The sequence below is a fragment of the Halichoerus grypus genome, chromosome 13 (genome assembly GCF_964656455.1).
Source record: "Halichoerus grypus chromosome 13, mHalGry1.hap1.1, whole genome shotgun sequence".
NCBI classification, from domain to species: domain Eukaryota; kingdom Metazoa; phylum Chordata; class Mammalia; order Carnivora; family Phocidae; genus Halichoerus; species Halichoerus grypus.
This window is the reverse complement of record NC_135724.1, coordinates 4,034,349-4,060,675: the sequence shown is the minus strand read 5'-3', so window position 1 is coordinate 4,060,675 and position 26,327 is coordinate 4,034,349. Positions and strand designations below refer to the sequence as shown.

The 26,327-nt window shown below is 41.4% G+C and overlaps 1 protein-coding gene across 7 annotated transcripts in view; it reads left to right on the top strand.

Annotated features, from left to right (window-relative positions):
- Positions 1-26,327, top strand: part of ZNF407 (zinc finger protein 407) — a 537,168-nt gene that overhangs the window by 383,929 nt on the left and 126,912 nt on the right. The window contains exon 9 of one of the 7 annotated variants that reach the window (XM_036117007.2): positions 18,671-18,939. The exons of the other annotated variants lie outside the window; for them this stretch is intronic. Coding sequence (XP_035972900.2) covers positions 18,671-18,675 — 5 coding nt within the window. The 3' untranslated portion in view covers positions 18,676-18,939. Of the gene's footprint in view, positions 1-18,670; positions 18,940-26,327 lie in introns of those variants that run through there. 7 annotated transcript variants of the gene reach the window in all.

The window sequence follows — 26,327 nt, the reverse complement described above, 5'->3', positions numbered from 1 at the left end:
GTTCATTAGAAATAATTAATTTTAAATGGCATAATATAGTCCTAGCTCAGAAGGTTCTCGGGAGATTAAACCGAGAAACTGGCTGTAAAAGTGCTTCGCAGTCTGTAAAGTGACTGTACCGTGGAGCGTGAATGTCGCTCGCTTGTCACACTCACTTTTGTTGTTACGAAGCTGAAGTGATCGTATCAGTCAAGGCATAGCCTCTTTGTCTTCGTATTCTTTCAACATCATCAGCCTCGTGTGATTTAAACCAGCAGTTTCCGAAATAACAGCTGTGTGTCAGAGTTCTCATTAGATAACTTCCTACTTGAGGACAAATCTGGCCTGTCGTCACTTGGCGAGGGCAAGAACTGTGCCAGGACGTTCATGGAAGATCCACCCCTTGTTACACTTTAATTTTGCTCTCTTTTTTCTGCTTAACATTTTGATGTACTTTATTAATGAAAATTTTGTATTCACTATTAAATCATCATTAATATCTACCTGCCTGTTTTGTGATCGACGTCATGCTAAGAGGGTTGTAGAACACGTGTAAGCATGAGCTCCTGGCGCTTCAGCTGGGAAGGTGAGACAGGTGTGCTAAGATGCTTGGAGAATGATTATACTAATCAGAATGATGACATCAACACCAGGTTAGGGTACTCGTGGCCTCTTGTATAATGTAGTAATGTAGCCTCCCAGATTCTGTCCCTCTTCCACCCCCATCCCAGTGCGGATTATTGTCACTTCCAGAATTACCTTTTTGAAGTCCCTGCCAAAAGTGGATCATTTCTGTTCAGAGTCATCAATGCCCATCACATGAGGTCCCACTGACCCTCAGCTTCTGGGGGTGGGAGCCAGGCCTTGGCCATGTTTGTTTCTCCAGTAGCTAAGAGTTCCTAGCACAGAAGTAAAAGGAAATGGGCAGTTGGGGGTGGGGGGTGGGGGGCAGTATCTTTGAAATGTGGGCTGTAACAGTAGGAATTCAGTGTGGAGAGATCAGCATGGGCGGGTCAATGAGAAAGGCTCAGGGAAAGAAGCAAAGCATAACTCCAGCAATATGTGTTATAGGCTATAGAAGAGAGTGGAATCCGAAACTTGTAGATCCAATATTCCATTTTCCTTAGAAAAATGTGAACCATGTATACATGGTTGCAGGCAGACTAACACACGCGCAGGGTCCTGAAGGGGCGCATACCTTTTAGACCACATATACCTGTATTGTTTGGATTATTCCAGTGTTGCGTATTCGTGTATAACTTTTTTTTTTTTAAGTGAAAAAGAGAAAAATTGACTTAATAAGAAGAGGAATATTGAGAAGGTAGGTAAATGGAATGGGGAATAAATTAAGCAAAAGCTTAGGCAGTTGGTAGTTTCTCAGGAATAACGAATGTGATCATTCGAGTCTAAGAAGGTTTGGGAGAGTAGTAAATGGGATGTGAGAGTAGAACTAGAATGTCGTGATATTGTGAAATGCTTCCAAGTTGGCATTGAGCTGAGAACCTTAAGGTGTTACCATAAACTTGGAGCCAGAAAGTTACATATTTTATGGGTATCTGTTAAAGAGAGAAGACCTTTCTTTTTCTTTTTTACAAATTACAAACTATTAATAGACAGCAGTCAGCAGCCTTTCTGGATGAAGAGCACAATTTTAGGTTATGTAGGAATGAAAAGCACCAGTTGTTAAGGTACCAACAATACTAAAGGATTATACGTAGTAAGTGCAGAGGGAAAACATATTTAATGCACATAATATAATCATTCCTAAGTCATCTGAAATGCAAAATGTGGCTCTTCGACCTGATTTTCTATCTGTTGTAGAAAAGGAGGAGAGACTCTATTTTTCTAAACCCTGTAATGTAAGGTCCTCAGATTTCGCAAATAAAAGTATAAGACACACATTTCAGTTTGAATTTCAGATACACAACAAATAGTACAATATTTAGGACACGCTTATACCAAAAAAATCTGTCATTGAACCCATTTTTGTTAGTACTGAATTTAGGCATTCCAGGAAAACAAATTCAAAGTTACTTTTATATATCAGGACCAGTGAATTTAAGTCACATTCAGGGGAGAACATGAGACATTTCTGGCATACCACAGCGATGTAGCTGCTTGGCTGCTCACTTTTGTGTTGTTCACTCCGAGTGCAGACACTCTGTCCTCTGCATTGTGCATTATTCTATAGCATCGAATTTGAACGGAATCCTTGTGACCAGGTGAGATGCGCACAGTGATTACAATTGTTCAGTCACCTGACCTAAGGTCAGGGCCCCGGGGGCCGACCCCTCCCTGCAGGGGTGCGCAGCAGCCGCCCAGGGATCGGAGCTGGCAGGCTTTCTGTAAGCATTCTGCAGCTGCTTGTCTCCCCCTGCCCCACACAGGTGGGACGGAGCAGAGAGCGCTGAAGTCCTGAAGCAGATCTCACAAATGTGTATTTCTGTTAGTGTTGAGAAACTGAAGTAAATGTCCAGCAACCCCCCTTTCGCACTTTCCGCCCACCCAGCGCCACCAAGATGTAGCCACTGTGGTGTGGGTGTCGCTCCTGGTCGTCGTGGTCAGTTCATGGGCTTCTCGGCCTTGCCACGGCTCGTGTCAAAGCACAGGGCTGAAGCAGCAGTGGTAAAACTCACTTCTTCCTAGAATAAGGGAATCTCTGAGAAGCACTTAGGTTTTTGCTGTATCCAACTTTTCCTGGGGCTAATTTGGGATGGGAGACTGGCGTTTCCATCACCCCGGGAGCTGAAAAATAAGAATGCATTTTCCCATTTGCACAGCCATTTTCTGTTATTCCCAGTGTGATCCCCTGTGTTGGGGACAGTGACAGAGCAATGAAAGGCCGAACTCACTAAAAGAAATGCTTCCTCACAAAATAAAACGGTAGCAGTATTAGGAGGGGCAGAACCAAGTTCACGTCGCCCTCACGAAGCACACTTCTCACCTTCCGAGAGACGCCTCATCCTCTCTGATTTAGGCCATCAAAATAAGCTTTCAGGGTGGACACTTCAGTGGGGACAGGCCATTTTCATGATTTTCAAGTGTTTGTTTTATCAGCCTTAACTAATATTTTGTGTGCAAATTAAAGATGAAATATATTGTTATTTTTGTTTTACTTCAGCCATAATCTACCATAATTTTTCAAGCATATGTTTCCATTTTACTTTATGTTGCAAAGTCTCTGAGTGCAGTCCCCAGTGCTTGCGTTAAGTGCACCTCATAGCGGTGGTAAATCGCCTGTTGGCGGCTGCATCCTGGTTAGAGACAGCTTCCGGCAGCGGCCGGGACAGGCACAGGACCTCGGCTCCTGGGGGCCTCTCTCAGCGGCGCTCCACGTTATTGATAGTAGCGGAGATATTGACAGTCTGCGCTTGGAAGGAAAATAGGAGTTTGATATGACATATTGTGTGTCTCAGCAAGACTCATAAATAATTTTGACAAGTTTTTGTATGCATGGGAAAGTCCTTGATTCAGCCTCCCATAAAAATAAACTTCTATTATGGAATGTATTTGTCAAGTGGCTGCTTGATGGATGGAGCTGCGTTTACCCCTTGGCAGTTCGATGAGTTTTAGATGCACAGCTTAGCAGAGAGGATTTACAGGCAGTACCGAAATAATTATTCAGTATGAAATGCATAATTCCTGTACCTGAATTTTCATTTATTATATTTTGTTTCTGTTGCATTTCAGGTCTCTAAAACAAAAGAACTTGCCTTTTTCCACCCCACCTTAGAGCTATTGTTTGTAGGAGGTCTTATGTTGAACCACTGAATTCAGCCCAGGCCCTGTCCTAAACTTAGCTGGCATATTTTCATTGAAAGGGTGATTTTAGTTTTTTAACTTAAGAGAGATTTATTTTTGTAAAAAAAGATAAGCTAATTGGAAATTTTATTTTTATTAATGGGATTGAAAACTTTGGATGTAGATTGTCTTATTTTTCCTAAGGTTTTCACAGCTATTACTTATTTGAACATCATTGCTCGTCCACATTTCTGCTCCATAGAACAGATCTTTGAACTTAAATTCTTGTCTCCTTAAACTAAACTTTAAGTCTTTTTTCCCTGAATTATACATAGAATTGCTTTCTCCTCCTCAAGAATGCTCTAAGTTAGCATCCTTAAGTAAGTTAGAAAGTTCAGGAAGTGTCAAATTCCCACGAGCTTCTGATATTGCCGGGCTCATGGCACTGGATGCCATGCTCGGTGTTCTCCGGTGGGCTGTAACCCACCTCTGACTTGGAAATGTGTGTTTGGGAAAACTGAAGTAAACAGTGGGTCCAGAGGAGTTTTGATTCTTTATTAGAACATAGTACTGACTTTTTATAAAAATTTCCATTTGCTGAATCTCTATTAAAATGAAGTGTGGGCTCTGAATGGGAAGAGCTGTGGTGAAGGCATGGTGGGTAAACCCTGGCAAGGCCTGTTTGGGGATGTGCCTCTGAGCTGCTGTATTTGGTGTGTCCCTTTGGCATTGCTGATGTCGTCCTCTGTGCCCTCTCTCTTGTCGCTTGAGAGTGGTTGGTTCATTTTATTAGTCTTTTCAAAAAAGCAGCTCCTTCCTGTTAGGTCTTTGTTTTAGGTTTAGTAAATTCTGCTCTTAGGTTTTATTTCCTTCCTTCTACTTTTTGGCTTACTCATGTTTTTTTTCTGACTTCTCAAAGTGAAGGCTTAATCACTTGTCCAACTTCTATGTTTATAAGGGTCCAAATTTCCTTCTAAGTAACGCCTTAGCTGCAACTTCCAAGTTTTAATATTCTAGAACTTCTGAAATCTTTCAGCTCTAAGTGTTTTCTGATTTCCATTTTGATTTCTTCTTCAATCTCTTGAGTTATTTTAAATTGTTCTTACGTTTCCTGGTGTTTATGGGGTTGTAGCTTTTCTCCTTGTTATTAATCTATAGTTTGAAGCACCACAGCCAGAGAAGGCAAGGGAGGTCAAGGCACACAGAATGAAACCGCTGCTGCTTTCAGGGGCTCTCAGTCTCCAGTAGAGGAGAAGGTAGTGTGATAGGTGCTTCCCCTGCAACACAAGAGGTGCAGAAGGGAAATTTGCATCAGACGCCCCAGGGGCTCCAGAGGAGGCTCACTCAACTTGCCGCAGTCCGGGTGTGCTGCGGAGTTAGAGCCAGGTTTTGAGGGTGTTTCGTAGACACGCACATGGTATTCTAGGCAGGAGGAGTATCCTTGGAGCGCACAGGCTCAAAGTGGGTAAACTCGGTGTAGCTGGTCAACGACCTTATGGGGGAGTGTCTGGGGGGTGAGGCTGCAGAGTGAAACTAGGAACAGACTGTGAAGATCATCGTCTGCCATGCCGAGCAGGTTAGACATGACCTTTGGGTACTGGGGAGTCCGTGGAGATTTTATTGATCACCTCTTTGCAAGTCACTGGAAGGATACAGCAAGAATCTGCTGAATACCTGCAGGGTACCCGGCACTGCCTCCCGAGCTGCCCCCACGGCCCCACAGGAGACCGGAAGGACCACAGGACTTGGTGTGTAGCGGAAGCGAGGGGCGCTGTCACTACGATGCACGTGACTTTGTTGTCCAGTCCTAAAGATGCGATGAAGGAAAAGCACTGGGTGCACGGAAGGCGGAACTGTGGCATAACCCCACGTGAGTGGTTGGGGAGCCTTTCTGGTGAAGTGGCCTCTCCATCCCTCTTGGAACAAGAGCCACCTGATGGCAGGGCCTGCAGAGGGTGGTCTAGGGAGTGTGAGCGTCCTTGTGCACATTGCCAGTTCCTAGAGATGACTTCCTAGCAGGGGGATCCAGGAGCCGTGATTCCAGAGCTTTCGTGCGTGTTGCCAAGTTGCCCTCCACTGAACCACTCGCGCTGAAGGTACCCGAGAGCCCTCTTTCCTCCCAGCCCCCCTCACTGTGTGCGCGCAGTCTTCATTTCAGCAGCATAGCCGGTCTGTCCGGCGTGATGCTCTTGGGATCGCTGGTGAGGCTCGCCGCTCTCCTGTATGTTTATTACGCGTTTGTGTTGTTGACTTTGTGAACTCCTTGCTCGTTGTTTCCCTTCAATGACGTGTTTTGTTTTTAAGGTAGACATTTGTGTGTGGCGTCTGGCTTTGGTGTCATACCTTTTTATTTCAGGGTTATAGGAACATTTTGATTATATTCTGGTATTTTTATGGTCTCTTTAAAAATCTAAACCTTCATTCCATTGGGAACATATTTTGGTATAAAGTCTGCGAAAGCTCTAATTTCATTTTCCCCCCAAATGGTTATTTTCCCAGTGTATTCATTGAGTAATCCGTACCTTCCCTGCTTGATTTGAAATGCCACCTTCACCTCATGCTCAGTTCCCACGAGTCTTTCATCTTCTCTCCAGGTCCTTTATTCTGCTCCGTACACCACCTCTCTTGCCCCGCCTGTGATGTTGTTCTCTTTTAACAGTGAGGAGGACAGATTCCCTTCCTTCCTGTTATCTCCTGCGTTCTTCAAGAATACATTTCAAGTACATTGTCATCTTTATAATTTTAAAACTTCCTTTATAGAACACTGTTTCTCACCATTTACTTCAGCTTTTGGTCCTTCAACCAGTTGTTTTCCCCGTATAGTAAATATTATGGTAGCAGTTGTGTACAGAATTTTTTAATTATATTTTACTTATATACCATTTTATTGGTACATAGAAGAGCTATTTATTTTTGTCTGTTTTCCTTATATCAAGCCACTGAACTCTGTTCTGTTAGTTCACAGCTGATCGTTTTACACATTATAGGTAGTCCCACATATTTTAACCCACTGGCAATAAGTGGTAGACAGGGAAATAACCAAACTATAAGGTCTAGCACATAGTTGAATGCATGAAATAAAAGTCCCGCAGCTCAGGTGCATGAGCCCTATATATTGCACCCTTAAGGATGCACAGTTGGTAACAGACTTATTTTTAAATGGAAATACCCTCCAGGAGAATTAAGCCACACAATGAACATGTGTTCAAATAACTTTCGTGAGGGTGAATTAGGGAAGAGACTAGGAATTTTGTGACAGTGGCAAGCTAAAAGCATAGCTTGTTAAACACTCACCACGTTGGGCACTCTGATAAGCTTGTCACGTATACAAAACCGTTTGATCTTCATAATAACTACTGTAGGAGCATCATTAGCCTTGTTTCACAGTAAAGCAAGTCCAGGCAGATAGTTTTAAGTGACTTGTTCAGGACACACGTGGCCGAGCCTGGATTTGAACTCAGGTAGTGTGAGTCCGGAAGCGAACCCCTGAGCAGTGTGCTGTATTGCCGGGAGCAGACATGTCATGTTTCGGCACTCGTAAGGGGATTTTGTGTTGCATTTTATTATTTCTGAAATCAGAAGTCCCAATAATTTGTTCAAAATCAGAATTACATTTTGCAATCAGTGATGTCTTAGACTGAAAGATGAAGTAAAATGTCTTGAATCCTAAAGGTGGGACAGGTGTAGCAAAAGACAAAAAGCATGAAATGGGAGAGTGTTTCTAAGGGGACATTGTGCAGATTTCGTTGTTTTGCTTGGGACTGCTGTGCCAGCCGTTACATCCTGAAAGCCACTGTGGTAGTTGGCGATTTGTTCTTCAGAAGTTAGTTAGAACGGGCGCCTGGGTGACGCAGTTGGTTAAGTGTTCAGCTCAGGTCATGGTAGCGCGGTCATGAGACCGAGTCCCGTGTCAGGCTGTGCTCTCTGCAGAGTCTGCTTAAGACTCTCCCTCTGCCCCTCCCCACCAAAATAAATAAATCTTTTTTAAAAAAGGGAAATTAGTTAGAAAAACTACTGATACATAGTGTGGCACAATCACAGGAATTATGCTGAGCAAATGAAACCACACCCAGAAAACAAAGTACCATATTAATCAATTTATATGAAATTCTGGAATTGGCAAAACTAATCTAAGGTTAAAAAAAAAAAAATGTTCAAACAGTGGTTGCGTCTGAGTGGGATAGGGAGAATGGGCAGGAGCACAGGGAACTTCCTACAGCGAAAGGTTCTGTGCAGACACAGAGCTTGGGTTACCCAGGTGTATCCACTTGTGAAAATGGAATGGTTGAGTTGCACATTTCCTTGGATGTAAATTTTACTTTAAAATACTATAAGTAAAAGAATTGAGTGGAGTTGTGGTGAGGGTGAGAGATGAGAATGTTGATAACTGTGGAAACTGGGTGATGGGCTTATAAGGGTTTATTGTATATTCTGTTGACATTATGTATCTTTGAATTTTTACACTAGAGGACTAGCTCGCGGGGCTGCATACCCCTCCTCTCCCAGGGAGTCTGGCACCAGCGCCCAGGCTGACCCATTCCGTTCCGATCTCCAGTTCCCCGTTTCTGTGTTTCTGATCCCCATGTTGAAGAAGGAAGAAGGGAATGAAGGAAGACAGCCTTAAGGCAGATCTCAGGCATTTCATAAACTTAGCTTTGTGAGGAGAGAGTGATCAGTTTTCCAGTGAGTAGCTTGAGCAACAGGACCCCGCTAGTGTCAGCGAACAGCGCCCGTTGGTTGAGCAGCTGCTATGCGGGCGTCCGCTGGAGCCGCCTCCGCAGGCCTCTGGCTGACGCACCCTGGGTGCTGATGGGTCCTTCCCTGATGGGCGAGTCCGCCAGGTGTCCGGTCCCTGAGCGCTGCCGGTGCCGTTTCCAGGCCCCGTCAAGTTCTCCATCCCCCTCGGCCTCCCTCGCCGGCGGTGTCTTGGAGACTCAGACTCGAAGGTGGACGGACTCATCCATGGGCTATCAGCATGCAGTCTGATCCCTAGTGGCCTCACCCCTGCCAGGAAGGCCCTTGCCTTTAGAGGGACCCATGACTTAAAACAAAAAACAACTGAATTTGGGAGGTGGCGCAAAAGTGAAAAGCCAAACCTCTTATCCAGCTGGAATCTATAAACTTGACACACATTCTTTTACGTGAAAACAGCTTATTCTGGAGACATGTGGGAATTTGGATAGTGACCAATGGGGAAGAGGGACAGTGACCAGGACTGTGACACAAAACTGTAGACCAAAGGTCACTCTCTGAGAAGCCCCCTGCCCCCACTTTGTTTACTTGGGATGAAGCAGCCAGAAAGTTTTGTGAGCAGTTTACTCTGTCACTGGGAGAAAGGCTTTAAAGGAAAGTGGGACCACAGCCCTCCAGGAGTTTAGAGATGAGCAGTTTGGGCACGTATTTGAACTGGGCCCTTGGGAAAGAGCACCCCCAGCGAGGATCAGCAGTAATATCCACAGGAAGGCAAACTCGTGGGCACAAGATGTGTGTGTTGGGAATTGTAGGAGATGAGTGATAGGCAAGAGCTTTGCCCACCTGACATTTTTAAGCAAGGAAGGCATGGCAGGAGAGTAAATGGGATTAAAGTAATTGATAAAAAACTGTCTTGGATCTCATTTCCACATTCTTTGAACTAATTAATTAAAAGTTATAATTCAAGTCCATTTGCTGCCACTTAGATAGAGGCTTCCTTGCATGTTTTATTCCTTTCTAATGTAAACCCTAAGTTAGCCTTAATCTATAGCTAAGGAGTTAATCTAGCAAACTGATGTAGAAATACAATAAAATTTAAAAGCATATTGAATGCAATTTCTGGGTCATAGGGTGGCTCTATTTTCAACTGTTTGAGGAACCGCCATACTGCTTTCCAGAGTGGCTGCACCAGCTTGCATTCCCACCAACAGTGTGGGAGGGTTCCCCTTTCTCCACATCCTCACCAACATCTGTCGTTTCCTCGCTTGTTAATTTTAGCCATTCTGACTGGTGTGAGGTGGTATCTCATTGAGGTTTTGATTTGGATTTCCCTGATGCCGAGCAATGTTGAGCACTTTTTCATGTGTCTGTTGGCCATTTGGATATCAATTGTGTAGGACTGTTGAATCACAGACCTGTACCTCTGAAACAAATAATACATTATATTTAAAAAAAAAAAAAAAGAAGATAGTAGGAAGGGAAAAATGAAGGGGGGGAATCGGAGGGGGAGACGAACCATGAGAGACTATGGACTCTGAAAAACAAACTGAGGGTTCTAGAGGGGAGGGGGTGGGGGATGGGTTAGCCTGGTGATGGGTATTAAAGAGGGCACATTCTGCATGGAACACTGGGTGTTATACGCAAACAATGAATCATGGAACACTACATCAAAAACTAATGATGTAATGTATGGTGACTAACATAATAAAATTTAAAAAAAAATTCAAAGGATTAAAACAAAAAAAAGCATATTGAGTGGAAATCCCGAAGAAGCATTGACTTAAAAGAGACCACAGTACCTGAAACCACTTTATGACAGTGTTTCTTGGATTCCTGTAGAGGCTCCTGGTCATTGCAATAGCCATGTTCTGACTGTGGGTTTGCAGATGGAGGAGAAGCATGGTCTGACTTCCAAGGCTCTCTAGTCACTTCTCTGTCTGCTCCTCCCCGTGCGATTTGCCGAGAGAGGGGCAGGGGCGTGCATTCCCACAGAGCCCTCGATGATGGGCCATTCAGGTGTGCTGGGTTAGGAGGTCAGCCCAGGGGACGTGGGGGATATGCAGAGACTTGCGGGGGCTCGCGGTAGAACAGAGTGGGTGGACAGCTCATTGCAGAGTCCTGTGCACAGCTGGTGAAGCCCCCGCGAGTCCTGTGTCACCAGAATAATAAGTGGGGCACTGTGGGTGATTTTTCTATCGCTTCCAGTGCCCGACGCCCATAGAACTGCAAACCTTGTTTCCGTAATGTCTGCTGTATTTATGTGGCCGGAAGTATTTGTGTTTTGCATCCCAGCAGCGTACACAGTCGGGCACGGTGAACCCCACGTGCTGGCGGCTTCAGTGCCAATGGAATCAGCAGCGGCTCTTTGAACCCTGCTGTACATAAAGCAGTGGGCATGGATTCCCAGGTTCTTTTGATGTGCAGCCGTGGTGGACCCACAGGGAATGACCCCTGCCCCTCCTGTTTCACCTGAGGATGCGGGGTCCTTCTTGCTGTGCACATCTCTGCCTGATGTATTGGACTAATAACAGGTTTCACATGCCTCCCAGTTATGGGTCTGTGTAAATGGCTGTTTTACTTAAGGAAAAGCACTCATTTGGTTAGCAAATAAGTCTTTCATCTATAAAACACTGCTGTTGGGGGCGCCTGGGTGGCTTAGCTGGTTGAGCGTAGGACTCTTGATTTTGGCTCAGGTCATGGTCTCAGTGTCGTGAGATCAAGCCCGGTGTCGGGCTGGGCATGGAGCCTGCTTAGGATTCTCTCTCCTTCTGTCCCTCCCCTGCCCCCGCTCCTGTTCTCTCTGGACAGGGAGAGGGGGTGGGCAGGGAGAGCTTTGTAGAACACGCTGTTTCATGCTAGCAGAGAACAGCCCCTTCTCAGGTACAGTCAAACCCTCATAAATGTAACAGAGAACCTGGCATCTGCGAATGGCCCAGAGGAAACTGTCCTTTATCTTACGCCAGGCCGGGAGCAGAAAACTTGATGGGAATTAAGCACCTAGGAAACGGGCATGGAATTAGTGGGTTAAAATCTGAGTCTTCTGTATTAAGCCACTCCTGGTTTGTTCTCGGTTTTCATTTTCCTTGTTAGAAATTTTTAATTCACCAATAAGTGACTTACAACAAGTGAAACAACACACACACACAAATGAAGAAAAAGGTCATCTCACGATGCAGGAATCACCGCCCACAGCTGGGTCCGTACCACACCTCCCTGCAGGAGTGAACATGTGTCCCTCACCACTGCTTTGGGAGGTGAAAGGAAAGAGTACTACACACGTCATTCCGGAACTTGCTCTTTCCCTCTCGGTCAGTAGATGCGGATCTAATTACTCCTCTGAATGAGTGTACGGCATGTAAGAGTGAGCACACCGTAGTGTGTGTTCAACGCTTCCCTTACACACAGACATTCAGGTTCTATTCTTTGCCACAGACAGTGTTTTGTTAAATATTGTTGCGCAGGAAAAATATCTTTGCTTACAACAGCATGAATCCAAGTGGCAGAGGAAAAGAAGGGAGATAGTAAGAAAATACTGATCCATTCAACTATTTTACCAAAGTCAGAAAACACTTATAAGCAGCATTTAACGCATATTTGTTGAACGAAAGAATAAATACTGGATTTGTCATCTCAGTATTTTTAAATTATCAAGCAGAGTCTACTTAAATGGTACTACCATTTTTATAAACTGAAACTTGCATCATAATTCCACTTTGAAAAGGCTTATAAGAGGAAATTATAAATTATGGGGCAACTCTGGTATATTCGTTTGAACTATTTTCTGAATAAATTTTGCCCAATGACAAATGGACTTTTTGTGTTTGGAAAGGTTTTTTAATAGCCTGGTAAAATTTACATAAATCTTTATTAAGAAGTGTGGGATTTAAATTCACAGTGTGTCTAAATATTTATTATGTGGTATATTAAAAACGCTTTTTTAAACCTTCAGCAGGAAGTTCGCACCTGGCTATTGATACGTTTAGATGGTAGAGTAAGTGGCTCATGCGGACATGCATGGCAGGTGCTTGCCGTGGTGGTCGGGCCCTCACGCTGTAGAGCGTTAGCAGTACTTCCACGAATCCTGCCGGTGGGCCCCCACTTCATCCGCTTGGGACTTAGCCAGGATGGACGCCGTCAGGCTCTCAGGCCCCGTCAGGACAGGCAGGGGAACTGGCAGGCTCCGGGGGACTCCAGCGTGCGAGGCTCCAATGACTTATCATCATTTTAACCCCCAACCGTGTTTTCCAGTTTTACTGAACTTTGCAGAAGGCTCATAGCAGTGACTTCAAACAAAAGCATTTCTTCCAAATTATTGAAAACTGGAATTAGGTTAGTAATAATAGAAAGGTTAGAAGCAGATACTCCCCGTGATGGCAATGGATCATGCATCTTGGTAGAATTTGACTGTTCTGAAAACCTCTGCAGTTGAACAAGGATGGAGGGAAAAAATCTTAACTTTGTTGTGAATTTGCTGTTTTGCAATTCAGTTTGTTTATAGAAGTGTTAACCTAATTTCATAATAGAAAAGGGGGATATAAATACCTTATTCCATGAGTGGCTTATTCATTAAAGTAACCTGTTTTCACTTTAAATACATGCTAGATTCATCGACCAACTCCATAGAGAAGTTTTTTTTTTTTTCCTTTTTCTTTGTTTTCCCAAACTGACCCAGTATCTAACTATAGAAGAGGCCCATTTTTTTGACAGCTCCTAGAAGGTTCAGTGCGTGGCCCGTGTCAGGGCAGGGCTTGACACACAGCACCTGATTCTGCACGGGGGCGAAGGAGACCCTGCCTGGTGCCCATAGAGTTGGAAACTTCTTTCCCTAATGTTTGCTATATTTATTTAGCCTATAATTGAATACACAGTCATTTTGCTGTGCTGCAGATCGCCTACGTGGGAGTCAGGATGCATATTTAATGCCTGATTTAAAAAGAAAAATAGATGCAGTGACATGTGGGCAATTTTAGGAAAGTGTGTTCCGTGTAAATTCAAATAAAGGTCTGGGAGAAACTCGTTTTTCTCTTTCTTAGTGAAGACGTGATGTTTCACAGCAGGAATTGTTGTAGATCCATATTTATTAAGTGATGAGTAGTTGTTTTTTTTCCTTTGCACTTTTAATGACAAATTCAAATGGCAGCAGAGAAAAGAATCCCTCCTTACTTTGGAGCACACCCCTTCCTTCCTTCCTTTATCCCTCTTCAATAAAAAGCCCCTAAAAGGCTTTGTCTAAGAGAGAAAAACATGTGGTTTCGTTACTAGAGGAAAGAAAGCCAGCAGAAATGTTCTCTGGATTTTTGCCCATGAAGCAAGGTGAAAACAGAAGCATTCACATTTAGTGAAATATGTGTTAATTGGAGAGGATTGGTATCGTGGTTTAAGGGAGCGTAATGTACTCCTTCCGAGTGGCGAGGCAGGCAGCCCAGCGTACGGTCCACCGGCCCTTGCTCACCTTCTTTGCAGGACCACCTGGGACCCGTAAAAGCTCTGATAAAACTGTTCCTCAAGTGCATATTCTTTCCAAAAATAAATTAAGCAAGTGTTCTGTTTGCCTTGTGTTTTTGTCTCTGTGTTTCCTTGACTCTTGCCTTTGGTAATTACAGATAAATGACATCCAGAACATTAAATCGGCCCATTTAGGCTCAGTCTGTCAGCGTATGGAGTACTCTTGGTTTAGCTAGAGTTCTTGAGGAAATTTGTTCAGTACTCGAAATTTCTGTTGCCAAAAAGACTTCAGATTGCAGGTCAAATTCTATCAAAGCTTTTATATTTTCTAAGGAAAAGCCTTGAACTTTATGTAACTGCTACCAGATGAGTGTGGTGCTCGTTTGGGTTGCCTGGTCCCAGTGTAGTTACAGTGTACCAAGGGGAACAAAGCAAGCTTGATAATCAGCATGTTTCCCCTTATCCAGGTTTCTAAAGTTTTATGTTTTCTAAAGAAAGTAGGTACAGTCTTTACTTTAGGATTTAAGGGAATTAAGAAATGAAAGTGTTCGTGTATCGGTTGAGTACCTGGTCACCGACTTGACTTTTCTGGCGTTCGGTGCTCCAGATCCTTATACTCTCTCAGTGCTTCTAACGTTCTCAGATGGTCCCTCGTCCTTTTCCCAGCTGTTGGCTGACACTACACGCCCCCATTTTAATTCCTTCAACAGAAGTCATTTCTCCAACCTTCTTGAGGATCAAGCCATCTTCTTGCTTTCTTGTCCTTTTATCTTCCTCCAAGTAACTCTGAGTTAGATGTACACAACTGCACATTCTTAACCAAATCAGGGCTTTTCTTTCCAGATAAACGATTCCTCTAATCTTGCCACTTATCCTCTTAAGTAATCAGATTCTTTTTCTTTTGGCCATTTTTAAATCATCAACCAAAATAAAATATGTGATAAAGGAAGTTTAATGTGTTGAGGGTAAGGGACATGAGTTACTTTGTCTCCATTAATCTTTTCCATTGACATTTCAAGTACTTTTACTTGTTGTTTTTTTTTTTTAATCTAAGCTGAGCGTAAAACTTAAAGATAATTTATCCTTATTGCTGTTTTTTCTTCCTTTAGAACTTGTAAGAATTGAACAATACCGTGCAAATGAACAGGGTGTCAGCTTGTGGGTGTTCGGCTCCAGCAACAGTAGGTGCTCCCCACCAGCGAGGTGGGAGTTTCATAGTAACTCAAGAAACAGACCTCCTGTTACCTGGTTTCGACAACTGAGACAAACATTCTAAACTGGAAGTTGATGGATCCTGAATAGATTGTTTTAATCGAAACACGAGATTATCTATTTCCTTCCCCTATAATATTCTATGAGTGAGCTCATTTGGGAGAGAATACTAATGTTGCCCTTCTGCTTTCGCTGTTATTCAGAATAATGTGAAAGGGATACAGCTTCTAGAATATTTCTGTGTGACCTGAAGAACTGCTAAAGAATAGACTTTTAAAGTAGAAAACGTAAGGCAATAAATATTTTAGCTGAAAAATCAATAAAGAAATGGAGGTAACAGTTATTAGTAATTCAATTAAGTCTGTATCATGCGTAAACTTACCCTCAGCAGCCGGGTATAGAGGCTTCTACGTACTGAAATGGAACACTCATATACTATTTGAAAACAAGGTGACATATAACGAGCAATAAAACAATGAAATATTCCTAGATCTCCAATCTGGTTCTGAATAAATGAGATGTGCTCCAGTTCAGGGAAAGAAAACAACCTAGAGTTGTCTAAAGAATTATATGAAGGTAATGGAGAGTTTATATATATGTTCTTTATTGATCATTCACAGAACTTCAGGTTTTCTAGCTAGATTGAGAGCTGAATGATTTGCCCATCCCTAGTGACTGACAACAGGTAATGGAAAGGCTTTTACCATGATATAACAGCACAGAATATTTCCTAATTTACTACTGTCGTTCTCATCAAAAGTACCCCAGCAAAAAACACTAGATTTATCACTTCAATTACTGGAATTTCACATTTTGTTTAGGGAGACATGTTTCTATAATGTGACGGGTTTTACAGATCCTGAACTTCTTCAGACATTGCAGCAATCAGGGTAATCAGAGAGAGAGAGAAATGAAAACAGTTGTTAGAGTTTTAAAACTTTTAATGGTGTCTACTGGCAAGAAATAAAATAGACCATCGACTGATAGTCTTGGCTATCCTGTGTGTATTTTAAAAAGCTTTTTTTTTTTTGTCAGTTAAAAAACTTTTTAATCTAAAAATGGACAGGAACTACATTTAAACCATTGTAATATTATAATTTTAAATGGGTTTTTTTGGTATTATAGTTTTGAGTAGTGCCAGAAATCTCATATAAGGACAAATATTAGAAGCCACGTATTTATGAACATTAAAATGGTGAATTTTTATTCACTTCAGCATACAAAACTAGAGATCTGTGAGTCAAAAACTTTTGTCCTTTCCTGGTTCACCTACTTGATAGCTACAATCTTTGTTTTCTCATTTCCTTATTTGGAACTAATTTCTAAATTCTTAAATTAGGTTATTAAAATACATGGTAACAATTACATGTCATTTTAAACTCAAGCACCATGTAGTTTCAACTTATTTCAGTATGAGAATCATCACAATTTTTATTACTACTTGGGGTGTTAACATCACTCCTGCTGTGATGGGACTTAGGGTACATTTCTGATGCAGGGTATTACCCCATTAGTGCCATATTGAGCTGAGCGAGCTGCCTTGACTCCGACTCCTGTTTGGAATGATTGTTCTTACGTGGCAGGTGAGGTTTAGTGGCATGGTAAAATTAGTAATGTACTGTGTTAACTTCCCGCCTTTCCCACCAAAGATACGGAATTTAGGATAAGAATACTGGTAGTAATTAAGGTTCAACCAAATCTGTTATAATTGTAATTTTCATCCTATGAGTTTTCCCTTTGTCCAGTTATAATACCATTACATTTTGGTCTTCTGTGTCTGATTTTCTGCCCTACAATGACATTAGCTTTATTTCATCCTGACATCCTTTAGCTAGTGCCCCTACTCCTAATTCCTCTATATTTCATCAAAGCACATCAGAAGAGCTGAAAACAGAAAAGAAGCAGTGTATTTGTAGCCACAATTGCCCTGAAGGCCAAGTAGAAGGATTTTATTGTAGCTTACCCGTTAGTTCATCAGGTCCCAGGCAAAGTAACTAGAACATTTTTACCACCTGAAGACTTGGCCAACTCGGCATAAAACTGAGATATAAAACTGAGTGGTGGAATTAATTCATTTTTTTTTCTTTCCACAAGTATTTATAGAGCATCTACTATGTTTCAGGTATAGAAGAGAAAATGCATGTACCCTTAGATCTGAGATCTTGGTAAATAATATATAAGTAACCATTACTGTTACTAATTAAGATAAACAGTAACAAGCATTTTGAAGGACACTGCAGTTCACAGAGTACTTTTCATTTATAGTACTCACTCAGGTAAGTGGATATAATCACTTCGCCCAGGTTTTCTAAACCTGCTAGAGGGATACTTTGGAACCTTAGAGGGGGTTCATTGCTCAGGTTTTAAGGGTTAATGATTCATGTACTATGTGTCAACTTAAGGGAAGTTTGACCTTTTTTTTCCAATTCCTACATGACCCTCCTTTGCAGAAGGGTTAGAGATCCATTTATTTGGGGGGGTGGGGGGTAGGTAAGATGTCAGAGCTGAAGTTTTCCCTGTTCTGTGTGGAGCAGCCAAGATGCGAGTACCGTTCAGCAACCACCCAGGGTCTGCCGCTGCTCACGGTGATTTAGTGGTGATTGACGAAATCCGGTTGGTGGTAATACTTGACTTTTGCAGAACTGACTGGTAGCTGCACATCCAGGCTGTCAGCAGACGCTCATGGCTGCTCCCCTGGCATCTCTCTGCAGTCAGGTCACTGTCCCCTCCCCCACTGCTCGCTCTGGTCCCTGCAGCCACCATCTGTCACCAGTAGCCTCCTCGCTGCTCTTCCTGCTGCCGCCCCTGCTCTGCTGCTGTCGGTTTTCAGGACTGCAGACAGAGGAACCCTTCCGAAACAGCACTGCCCAGAAGAGTGCTCGGTGACCGAGGGAATGTTCCAGCTCTGTGATGTTGAGGAGTAGCCACTTACCACATGTGGCTGTTGGGCACTTGAAAGGCGGCTAGTGCAATGAGGACCTGAAATTTCAATTTCCTTTCATTTTAGTTCATTTAAATGTTAATTAACGTTACCACAAGTGGCTAGTGGCTATCATATTTGACAGTGCGGTTCTGAAACATAAGTCAGTGCATGTTCCTTCGCTGCTCAGAACCCTTCGTGGCTTACCATCTCACTCACAGTAAAAGCCAGAATTTTCACACTACCTAACACGGCTCCCAAGCCTCATCTGGGCATTTTTTCCCCTTATTACTCTGCTCCAGCCACACTGGCCTCCTCACTGTTTCTCAGACATAACAAGCATGCTCTGACCTCAGGGCCTTTGCACTTACTGTTCCTCCTGTAGTCAGCAATGTGGTCTGCCCCCTCTTCTACTTTCAGTCTTTGCTGATGTCAGCTTTTCATCAAGGCCTTTTCTGACTGCCCTATTTAAAACTGAACCTTCCCTTACCCCTCCATCCCCATCATGTTCCACATGTTGCCATTCTTCAGGGTGCTTAATCAGAGATTGGTACGTAATACTTCATCAGATCGCTGTTCTGTCAGCAAATGCTCTTGGCTAATCTTCAAAATATATCTGAAAGCGTCTGGAACACTTTTGTTTTTCTTATTTTAATTTGTATTATTTTCTGCTTCTTCTAGAGTAGAAGCCTCAAAAGGACAGGGTTATTCACTGCTGCATCCCCACATCCCAGATAAGTATCTGGCACATCATACGTGTTTAGCACTTTTGATGATTAAATGAACAGGTGAAGATATAGCATTATGAATAATCTAGCAAAAGGTCCACTAAAGCAAAGTGTCACTAGACTCAAAGAGAATTGCTGTAAGCACAACTGAGGTGGAGCATTTAATCCATAGCAGTCTATGATAACTCAAGAAGAAGAAAAATCAAGTGTAGCATTTGAACAATATAATTAATAAGATGAAATTAATAAATATATTTAATTTGGCATCATTAAACATATGTGATCAACATTCCATGAAAACTGTATGGAACTTATAATTAGCTTTTTAAAGGAAATTTTAGTACATTTAAAAAACAAGGAATTACCAAGTCATATTCTCTGATTGTAATATGATAAACAATAAAAGTTTAAGCAGGAAAAACAATCACCTGTAAATATTAAAATACTTTATAATATGGGAAAAAAAACAAGTAAATTAAGAATATAGAAGTTAACCAGTTGAATTCAGAAATAAATGCAGTCTTAAATGTTTTTATAAATGTTTTCATTTATTCATTGAATTCATTCATGTGTTGAATTTCATTCAAAATCAATTTCATTATTCGTTATTTCATTTATTTCATTTCATTCACTCATTCAGAAAGGTAAACTGAATTATTTAGGACAATCCAAAAATGTCAGCAAAAAAGGAGTAATAAAGTAATTCAGTTAAAGCAGTAATAAGTGACTTAGAAAACAGAAAAACAAAAATTAATAAGTTCAAGATATTTCAGGTAGAAATTAGGCAAATCTAGCAAATCAAGAAAAAATTCGAAATGAAAAATGTATAATTGATAAAAAGACAATGCTTCAAATAAAATAAGCTGTATAATAATGTAAGGTTCACAAGTTTTGAAAATGTCAAAAGATGGTGCAAGAATAAATTGAGACCTTTTTCTTTTTTTAATGTTCTAGAAAGTTTGCAGGTTTTGCAAGTCTGAAAACTTCAAGAGTACATTTTTTGAGCGCACAGTCTTCTACAAAACACTCATATATAATAATTTCTAAACACTGTCCCTCCCTTCTCAGTTACCAGTCTCAGAAACCTCTTAGAATAGAAACATCAGGTCTTCAATAAAACGTAGTAAATAGAGTGATCTGTCCGCACACATTTAGGAATCTGTAGCGTATTAGAAAATCCCTTAACTATATCAGTAGGTTTAATTAGAAAGTCAACTGATTATCTTAAAGAATAAAAGGATAAAGGATAAAAGAGGCATTTGATATAAAACCATTTTGTAATGAGTAAAAATGGAACAAAATGAATAGATGGGGTTGCATATTTTCCTTATCCAATAAAAAATTTTTAGGAAGCTTACACAAAATATATAAATGGTACAAAATACATAAAATAAAATCCAATAATATGAAATAAAGGTGAAGTTTTTGTAAAGATAAGGAGCCTAGCCAGGGATGAGAAACTGAGTTCCTATACTTAGGACTGACTGCCAACATCTCTCAGAACTGTGTGGTGTGAAACCTTGCCCTCGAAATCAAGGGCAAAACAAGATTGCATGTGACCACTGTTATTATTTTAAATAGCTCTGGAAGTTCTGGTTAATAAAAAATAAAATTAAAACCAAAGTAAGTAGTTACAGAAAGAGGAGAGTTATTCTTTTGCTCATAAATTGTTCTCTGCCTGGAAAGTTTTGTGAGAATTTTAGAACTATGAAATTAATGGCTCCGTAAAATGGCTGAATACAAGAATAACATACAAAAATGAAGACCCATCCTGTATCGTAGCTATAACCAGTTAGAAAAATACTAGAGAGATAATCCCATTCACAACTCTAACCGCAACAATGAAATCAAGAACACTGTCCATGCCCATTTCAAAAGGTTAATTTCTATATTTGAAAAACACAGTTTTTATTGATAAGTATAGAAGATGAATTAGCGAAATGTTTAGTATTTCCACGATGGGAAGACAAGCGTTCTTCCTCTCTAATTTGTAGTTGTAATTCTAATAAGTCCTGAGCAGAAAAACTAGAGTTAGAAGATTTACAAAGTTATAATAATGAAAACAGTGCACCAGGGATGGAGGATAGCAGGACTGTCATTACTGAGGTTTCCCTGTGTCCCAGACACTGAGTCCAGAGGTTTGACATATTTCATCTCATTTAATCCTCGTACCAGCCGCAGGAGGTAGACACTGTCTATCCCTTCTTAAGATGAGAAAACCAAGCCTTGTCTGAGATCTACTAAATGACAAAGCCAGGACTCCAAATGCAGTACCTCTGACTTCAAAGCTCTAAGAAGGTGTAACAAAGCAAGAGATCAAATTAATCAACACCAGTCTTTCACATGTAATCAGTTAACATATATGTATGTATGTATGTGAATGTATATATTCTTCAAGAGGACTCACAAATCAATGGAGAAGGGATGTATTATTTAATATTTAATAAATTGTGCGAGACTTAGGATAGCAAATAATCAATTTATAGAGTTTTATTGGACACAATTCCCAAAGATAAATGTTAATTAAAGAGTTAAATACAAAAATAAAGTACAGGGCGCCTGGGTGGCTCAGTTGGTTAAGCGACTGCCTTCGGCTCAGGTCATGATCCTGGAGTCCCAGGATCGAGTCCCACATCGGGCTCCCTGCTCGGCAGGGAGTCGGCTTCTCCCTCTGACCCTCCTCCCTCTCATGCTCTCTGTCTCTCATTCTCTCTCTCGCAAATAAATAAATAAAAAATCTTTAAAAAAAAAAAAAAAAAAAAAAAAAAAAATAAAGTACAATAGTTTACAGAAATAGAATTGAACAGGTATCCAAATCCCTATGAGAAAACTTTCCAAGAATTTTAACAAATAAAACAGAGGAACAGATTGATAGATTTAGCTATATGATAAGCTAAATTTTATATGTCCAAAGTTCCCAGAATAAAAAGGCAACCAGAAGACTGAGAAAATACCTTTCATCAAATGATACATTAACGTTTTATATCTTTTTATATAAAGAGCTCATGCAAATCAACAGGGAAAACACTGCAAACAATAAATAGGTAGGTAGAAAAGATGACAGAGCAATCATAAAACAGAAAATACAACTTATAAACAAACATCTGGAGAGGTGTTCATCATCCTAGTAATTAAAGAAACGCAAACTTCGTTTTTAAACTAAAACAGCAATTATATACTTTCTATCAAATTAGCAAAAAAAAAAAACACAAAGAGTTTGACATAATGTGCATCTACTGCAGCTAATAGTTTTAATTGGCATTGACTTTTTGGGAAATAGCGTGATGGTGTGAAACAAAGTACCTCCAAAATTGTCTTACCCTTTGATGTAAGAAAGAGAGAGGAGAAAAGAGAGAACTAACTACTTCACCAGTACGATTTAGGAAAGGTAGCCTGGGGGTCCTGGGTGGGGAGAAGGACAGTGACTTTGAGTAGCATGAAGCCATAGAGAGGGGCCTGGAGTGGTTTGGAGTACCGCCCTGGGGTCAGGCGGACCAGGTTTAAACTCTGCAGTTGTCTTTCAGTAGCTACATGGCCTAGGGCAAGAGCCTGTCCTCCAGACTTGAATTTCCTTGTGTGTGTGTGTGTGGGGGGGGAGGTGGGGGGGTGGTTGGAATACTAGAATGTGCTGCATGAGAGTTTATGAGTAAAATTGTGCATGCGAAAGTTACCATTTAGCATACGTCATCTACTAAGCCTTGAATTATTAACTTTTAGTTTATCATTACAATAATTAACAGATATTAATTATTATGATTAACAGATATGGATTATATTTTAATTATAATTAATAATATGTAATTAATAATGTATCGTATATAAGTAGAATGAATAATTAATAGTAGCAAATTTTAATAACCCCTGTCTAAGTAATTGAGGGAATCAAGAAGCCAAGTAAAGCAACTGAATTCTTGGGGTTCAGCTCATTGGAGCTGCCTCGGATTTTAGCTGCTGACAGCTGACCGCCTGCTCCTGCCTCACCTCCTTCCTCCCAGACCAACCAGAAGTGGACTTCCTTGGGCTAATGTCACTTGTGGTTTGAGAGCCTTGTGGGAGGAGGAAGGCTGCAAGGTGCTCACAGCTGTGGAGTCTAGCTATGAAATGCCTGTCCCTCTGGCTAACCCATCGCCTACTGGAATGCAAGTCTTGGTGGTATTGAGTAATTCAATTCTCCACATTAAATAGAACCTGCTTTCACTTGATTTTAGCCAAAAGGCCAAGAAGCGATAGAACCTGCTTTCAAATGGGAAACTCTCTATTGGATCACCTCCGTACGCTCGTTTTAGGTACTACTGTTACAGCTGAAACAGTCCAAAATTAGTTCTCATTGTCATACTAGTTTTTTGTTGCTCGGTTTGGTCAGTGTGCAGCAGACCTTCTGTTTGGAACACACTGTACTAAATTATTGTTTTGTTTCAGATGTCTGAGTTTGGGGAAGAAAATAAAAGAAAAGGGGGGGGGTGGGTAGGAATCCCAAAACTTCCGCCCAGAATTCATTGTCTAACCTGGAAGCGAAAGACTGTTACCGAAATGCAATCTATTCTACAACAGAAGGTGGGAAATTCATGACTCAGTTCAAAAATAAGGTTTTGTTTGTGGGCTTCAATGAGAATGTTTGTTACCTTAAAGAAGTTAAGCCACGTGGGGGGTTTTTATGTTTAAGTTGAGTTTCCAAGAACTTCCTCGGAAGGAACCTAAAACTGACATTCTGGTTTTGGGGTATACTTGAAGCTCAGCAGGTGTGCTGGTGGGTGGAGCCCGGGAGAGGTCCTGTTGAGGAGGAATTCAATTAGGGCTGATTAACTTACTCGTAGATAAAATCCCTTTATCCTCTGTGTCTTTTGATTAATTCATCATATACTTTTATCCTTTAATCATACCACACAGAGAATGTACTTAACGTTTCCCTGGTAAGTCAAGGTTGTGAAATAATGGAGTGTGGAATCCCAAGATGGTATGTCCAAGTGAGTCAGCACTTTCTGCGGCCTGTTAACCATGTTCATTTTCACATGTGTCATCTTATTCTCATTTTACTTTTTATTAAACATTCAGACTGGTAACTCTGAAGATTTCGTTTAAAGGGTGATAAATTTAAAATTCCATGTAAATGGTGTCTATTTTTAAAGGAATTATCTCAAAATAATTTCTTCTCCTAGTCATGCACTGTGGCAGATGTTTGCAAATCTTGGTTCAAAACTGATTGAAATATTTTAAGAAAACTGAAATAATGTCAGTGGTAAAATTTATTTTACCAAGTGCAGATGTAAGACATCAAGTTCTCAGGCTGATGGCAGAATTAACAAAAAAACACCATCTGGTTCAATAATTATCTGAAAATACCCATATTCTTGGATTTGTTTAATACCACTTAGTTCCCAGCTTTATTTTATCTGGGTTTGCACACCAGCCAGACTAGGTTGTACAAAACGGAGACTATTTCCATCTGATCATTTTAAAAAATGTGTGTTTGCATGAATAATGAATCTTTGAATTGTTACTAAACAAGCAAATTATTTGCGTGTGTGTCACATCGGTTATCAAGTTTGCACATGTGACAGCTTCAACAGCCGTCACGTAAAATGCAGAGAGCTTGTAACCATATGTTTTTGCTTGACAAAAAGCTAAAACTCAAGATCAATTTTCAATATGGGATGCACAAATTAACACTTTAAAATGCACCACAATATGTACAGCTTGGCAAAATTTGCAGAAATAGCACGTTTCTAGATATTAACTGATATCTTTGGATTCGACCTTAAGGTATTCAATCATTTTGATTAAAAGACTGATTTCTCATAAAACCACAGTCTGTTGGAGGCGCAAAGCCAATGACATTTGAGCATTCATATATTTTCATAAACTTTGAACAATGTCAGTGAGACACCTCTTCAATCTTGGCCACACAGCAGCAGGGCGTTCAATCTTTCTTTAGCTTAAGACAGAGAATTTGAATATCAGCACCGGGTTATAAATGTGGCAGTTCACATGGTGTGCTCCATGTCGATTTTTAAGGAGCAGATCCGTGCGACATAGGGAACATTTCACGTGGCGCTCTTGACCAGCGTGTGCCCTCTCCTTTCCCCCCGTCCCCCCGACGACTCCCCCAGGGCCATCTGGGGCAAGGGTTCTGGTTCTGGTTTTGTAAAACAGTTCCTGTGAAGATTTTCTCTGGGGTGGGGGCGCGTGGGGGGTGCACTGGGTTTTTAAAAATTGCTGCTCCTAATACCGAATGCTGCTTGGGATAATTAATGTGCTGCAGGGATGCAGATGCCCGGATATTTCTTGAACAACTTTTCCATCTTTTGAACATAATAATTAGTCATTATGCTGCCCAAGTATACCTGTTCCCCTTTGGCCTCCCAAATGAGGTCTTGGTGAAAATTGGATGTTCTTCAAATACTTCCTTTTTTAATTGTGTTTTTCAGTGCAGAGTGACTATCCTGTATGGTGGGTGAGATGTGTCAGGCTTTCAGTTTGTTGTGAGTAACATAGTGTTAAGTGTATTAACATCCACCACAAATAACTCATCTCTCTCGTCAGAGTGTTGTCTAGCTAGCAGCTTGGGTAAAACCAGATGAGCCGTGAGGGGAAAATGAGCAGTTCTGTCTTGCCCAAACCGAAAATGCGACAACATTCTGTTAAGTAAAGAGACAAGGAAGACACATTTTCGTATGTTGTATTACATGACAGATGTCTAAATTTTTTTTACCTAAAATCCCTTTAATCGTGCTAAATCTTCACATTGAGCATATCCCCTAATATCAGATGAAAAGCATTGTTAGTGTTCTTACACAAAGGATGTGAGAATATGGAAGTCAGTTTCAATTGCCATAATCCCACAGAATTACTGCTTTATAGCTAAATCTCCTGAGTCACTGCTAGGAGTCCAAGTTTTTGTATTTCTGATTATGTACACACATCTCACCTCTCTGATGAAGAACAAATGAAGGTCTTACGTTGGTAAAGGTAGACTTTGTTCATAATGCCATGTCAGGAGAGATGGTTATTAAGTGTGATCATGATTTCAGTAAAACCTGCTAGCTGAAACAAAGGCATAACCTGAGTGAGTGCGGCTCTTCTAGAAGGCACGGCTTGATTCCATAACTCACCGATGTAAGGTATTTCAGAGATAAGCAGCTCTCGCAAACCAATTTAAAATGTTAGTTCCAGACGTGGTAGTGTTGATCCAGCTGCTGCGTCTTGTACGTAACCGTGGTGTTTGCTGATCTTACGTGCTTGGCCACACGTTCACGTCCGGTAGGTCTGTCGAGCGTGGACTGTGTTCAGTGATAGCAGGTGCTTTGCCTCAGTGGTTGACTGCTCCTGGGCCGCCAGGTAGGCTAGGTAGGCCTCATCCCTGCAGTCCTTAATCACGCGTCTCTGTTGAGCATCTCCTCAGGAAACGCTGTCGTCCCTGCCCTCCCGGAGCTTGCATTCTAGATCTAAGTAAGCATAAAATAACTACAGGTTGTGAGAGCAAACAGCGGGTGCCTATGATGGGGAGTGGCGGACACTGGCATGGGCGTGGGGGCTGCGCGTGCCTTCCTTGGGGAAGCCTTCCCTCAGGAGGAGGAGAAAGTAGCTATTCCAGGAGGCGAGGGCTCGAACAC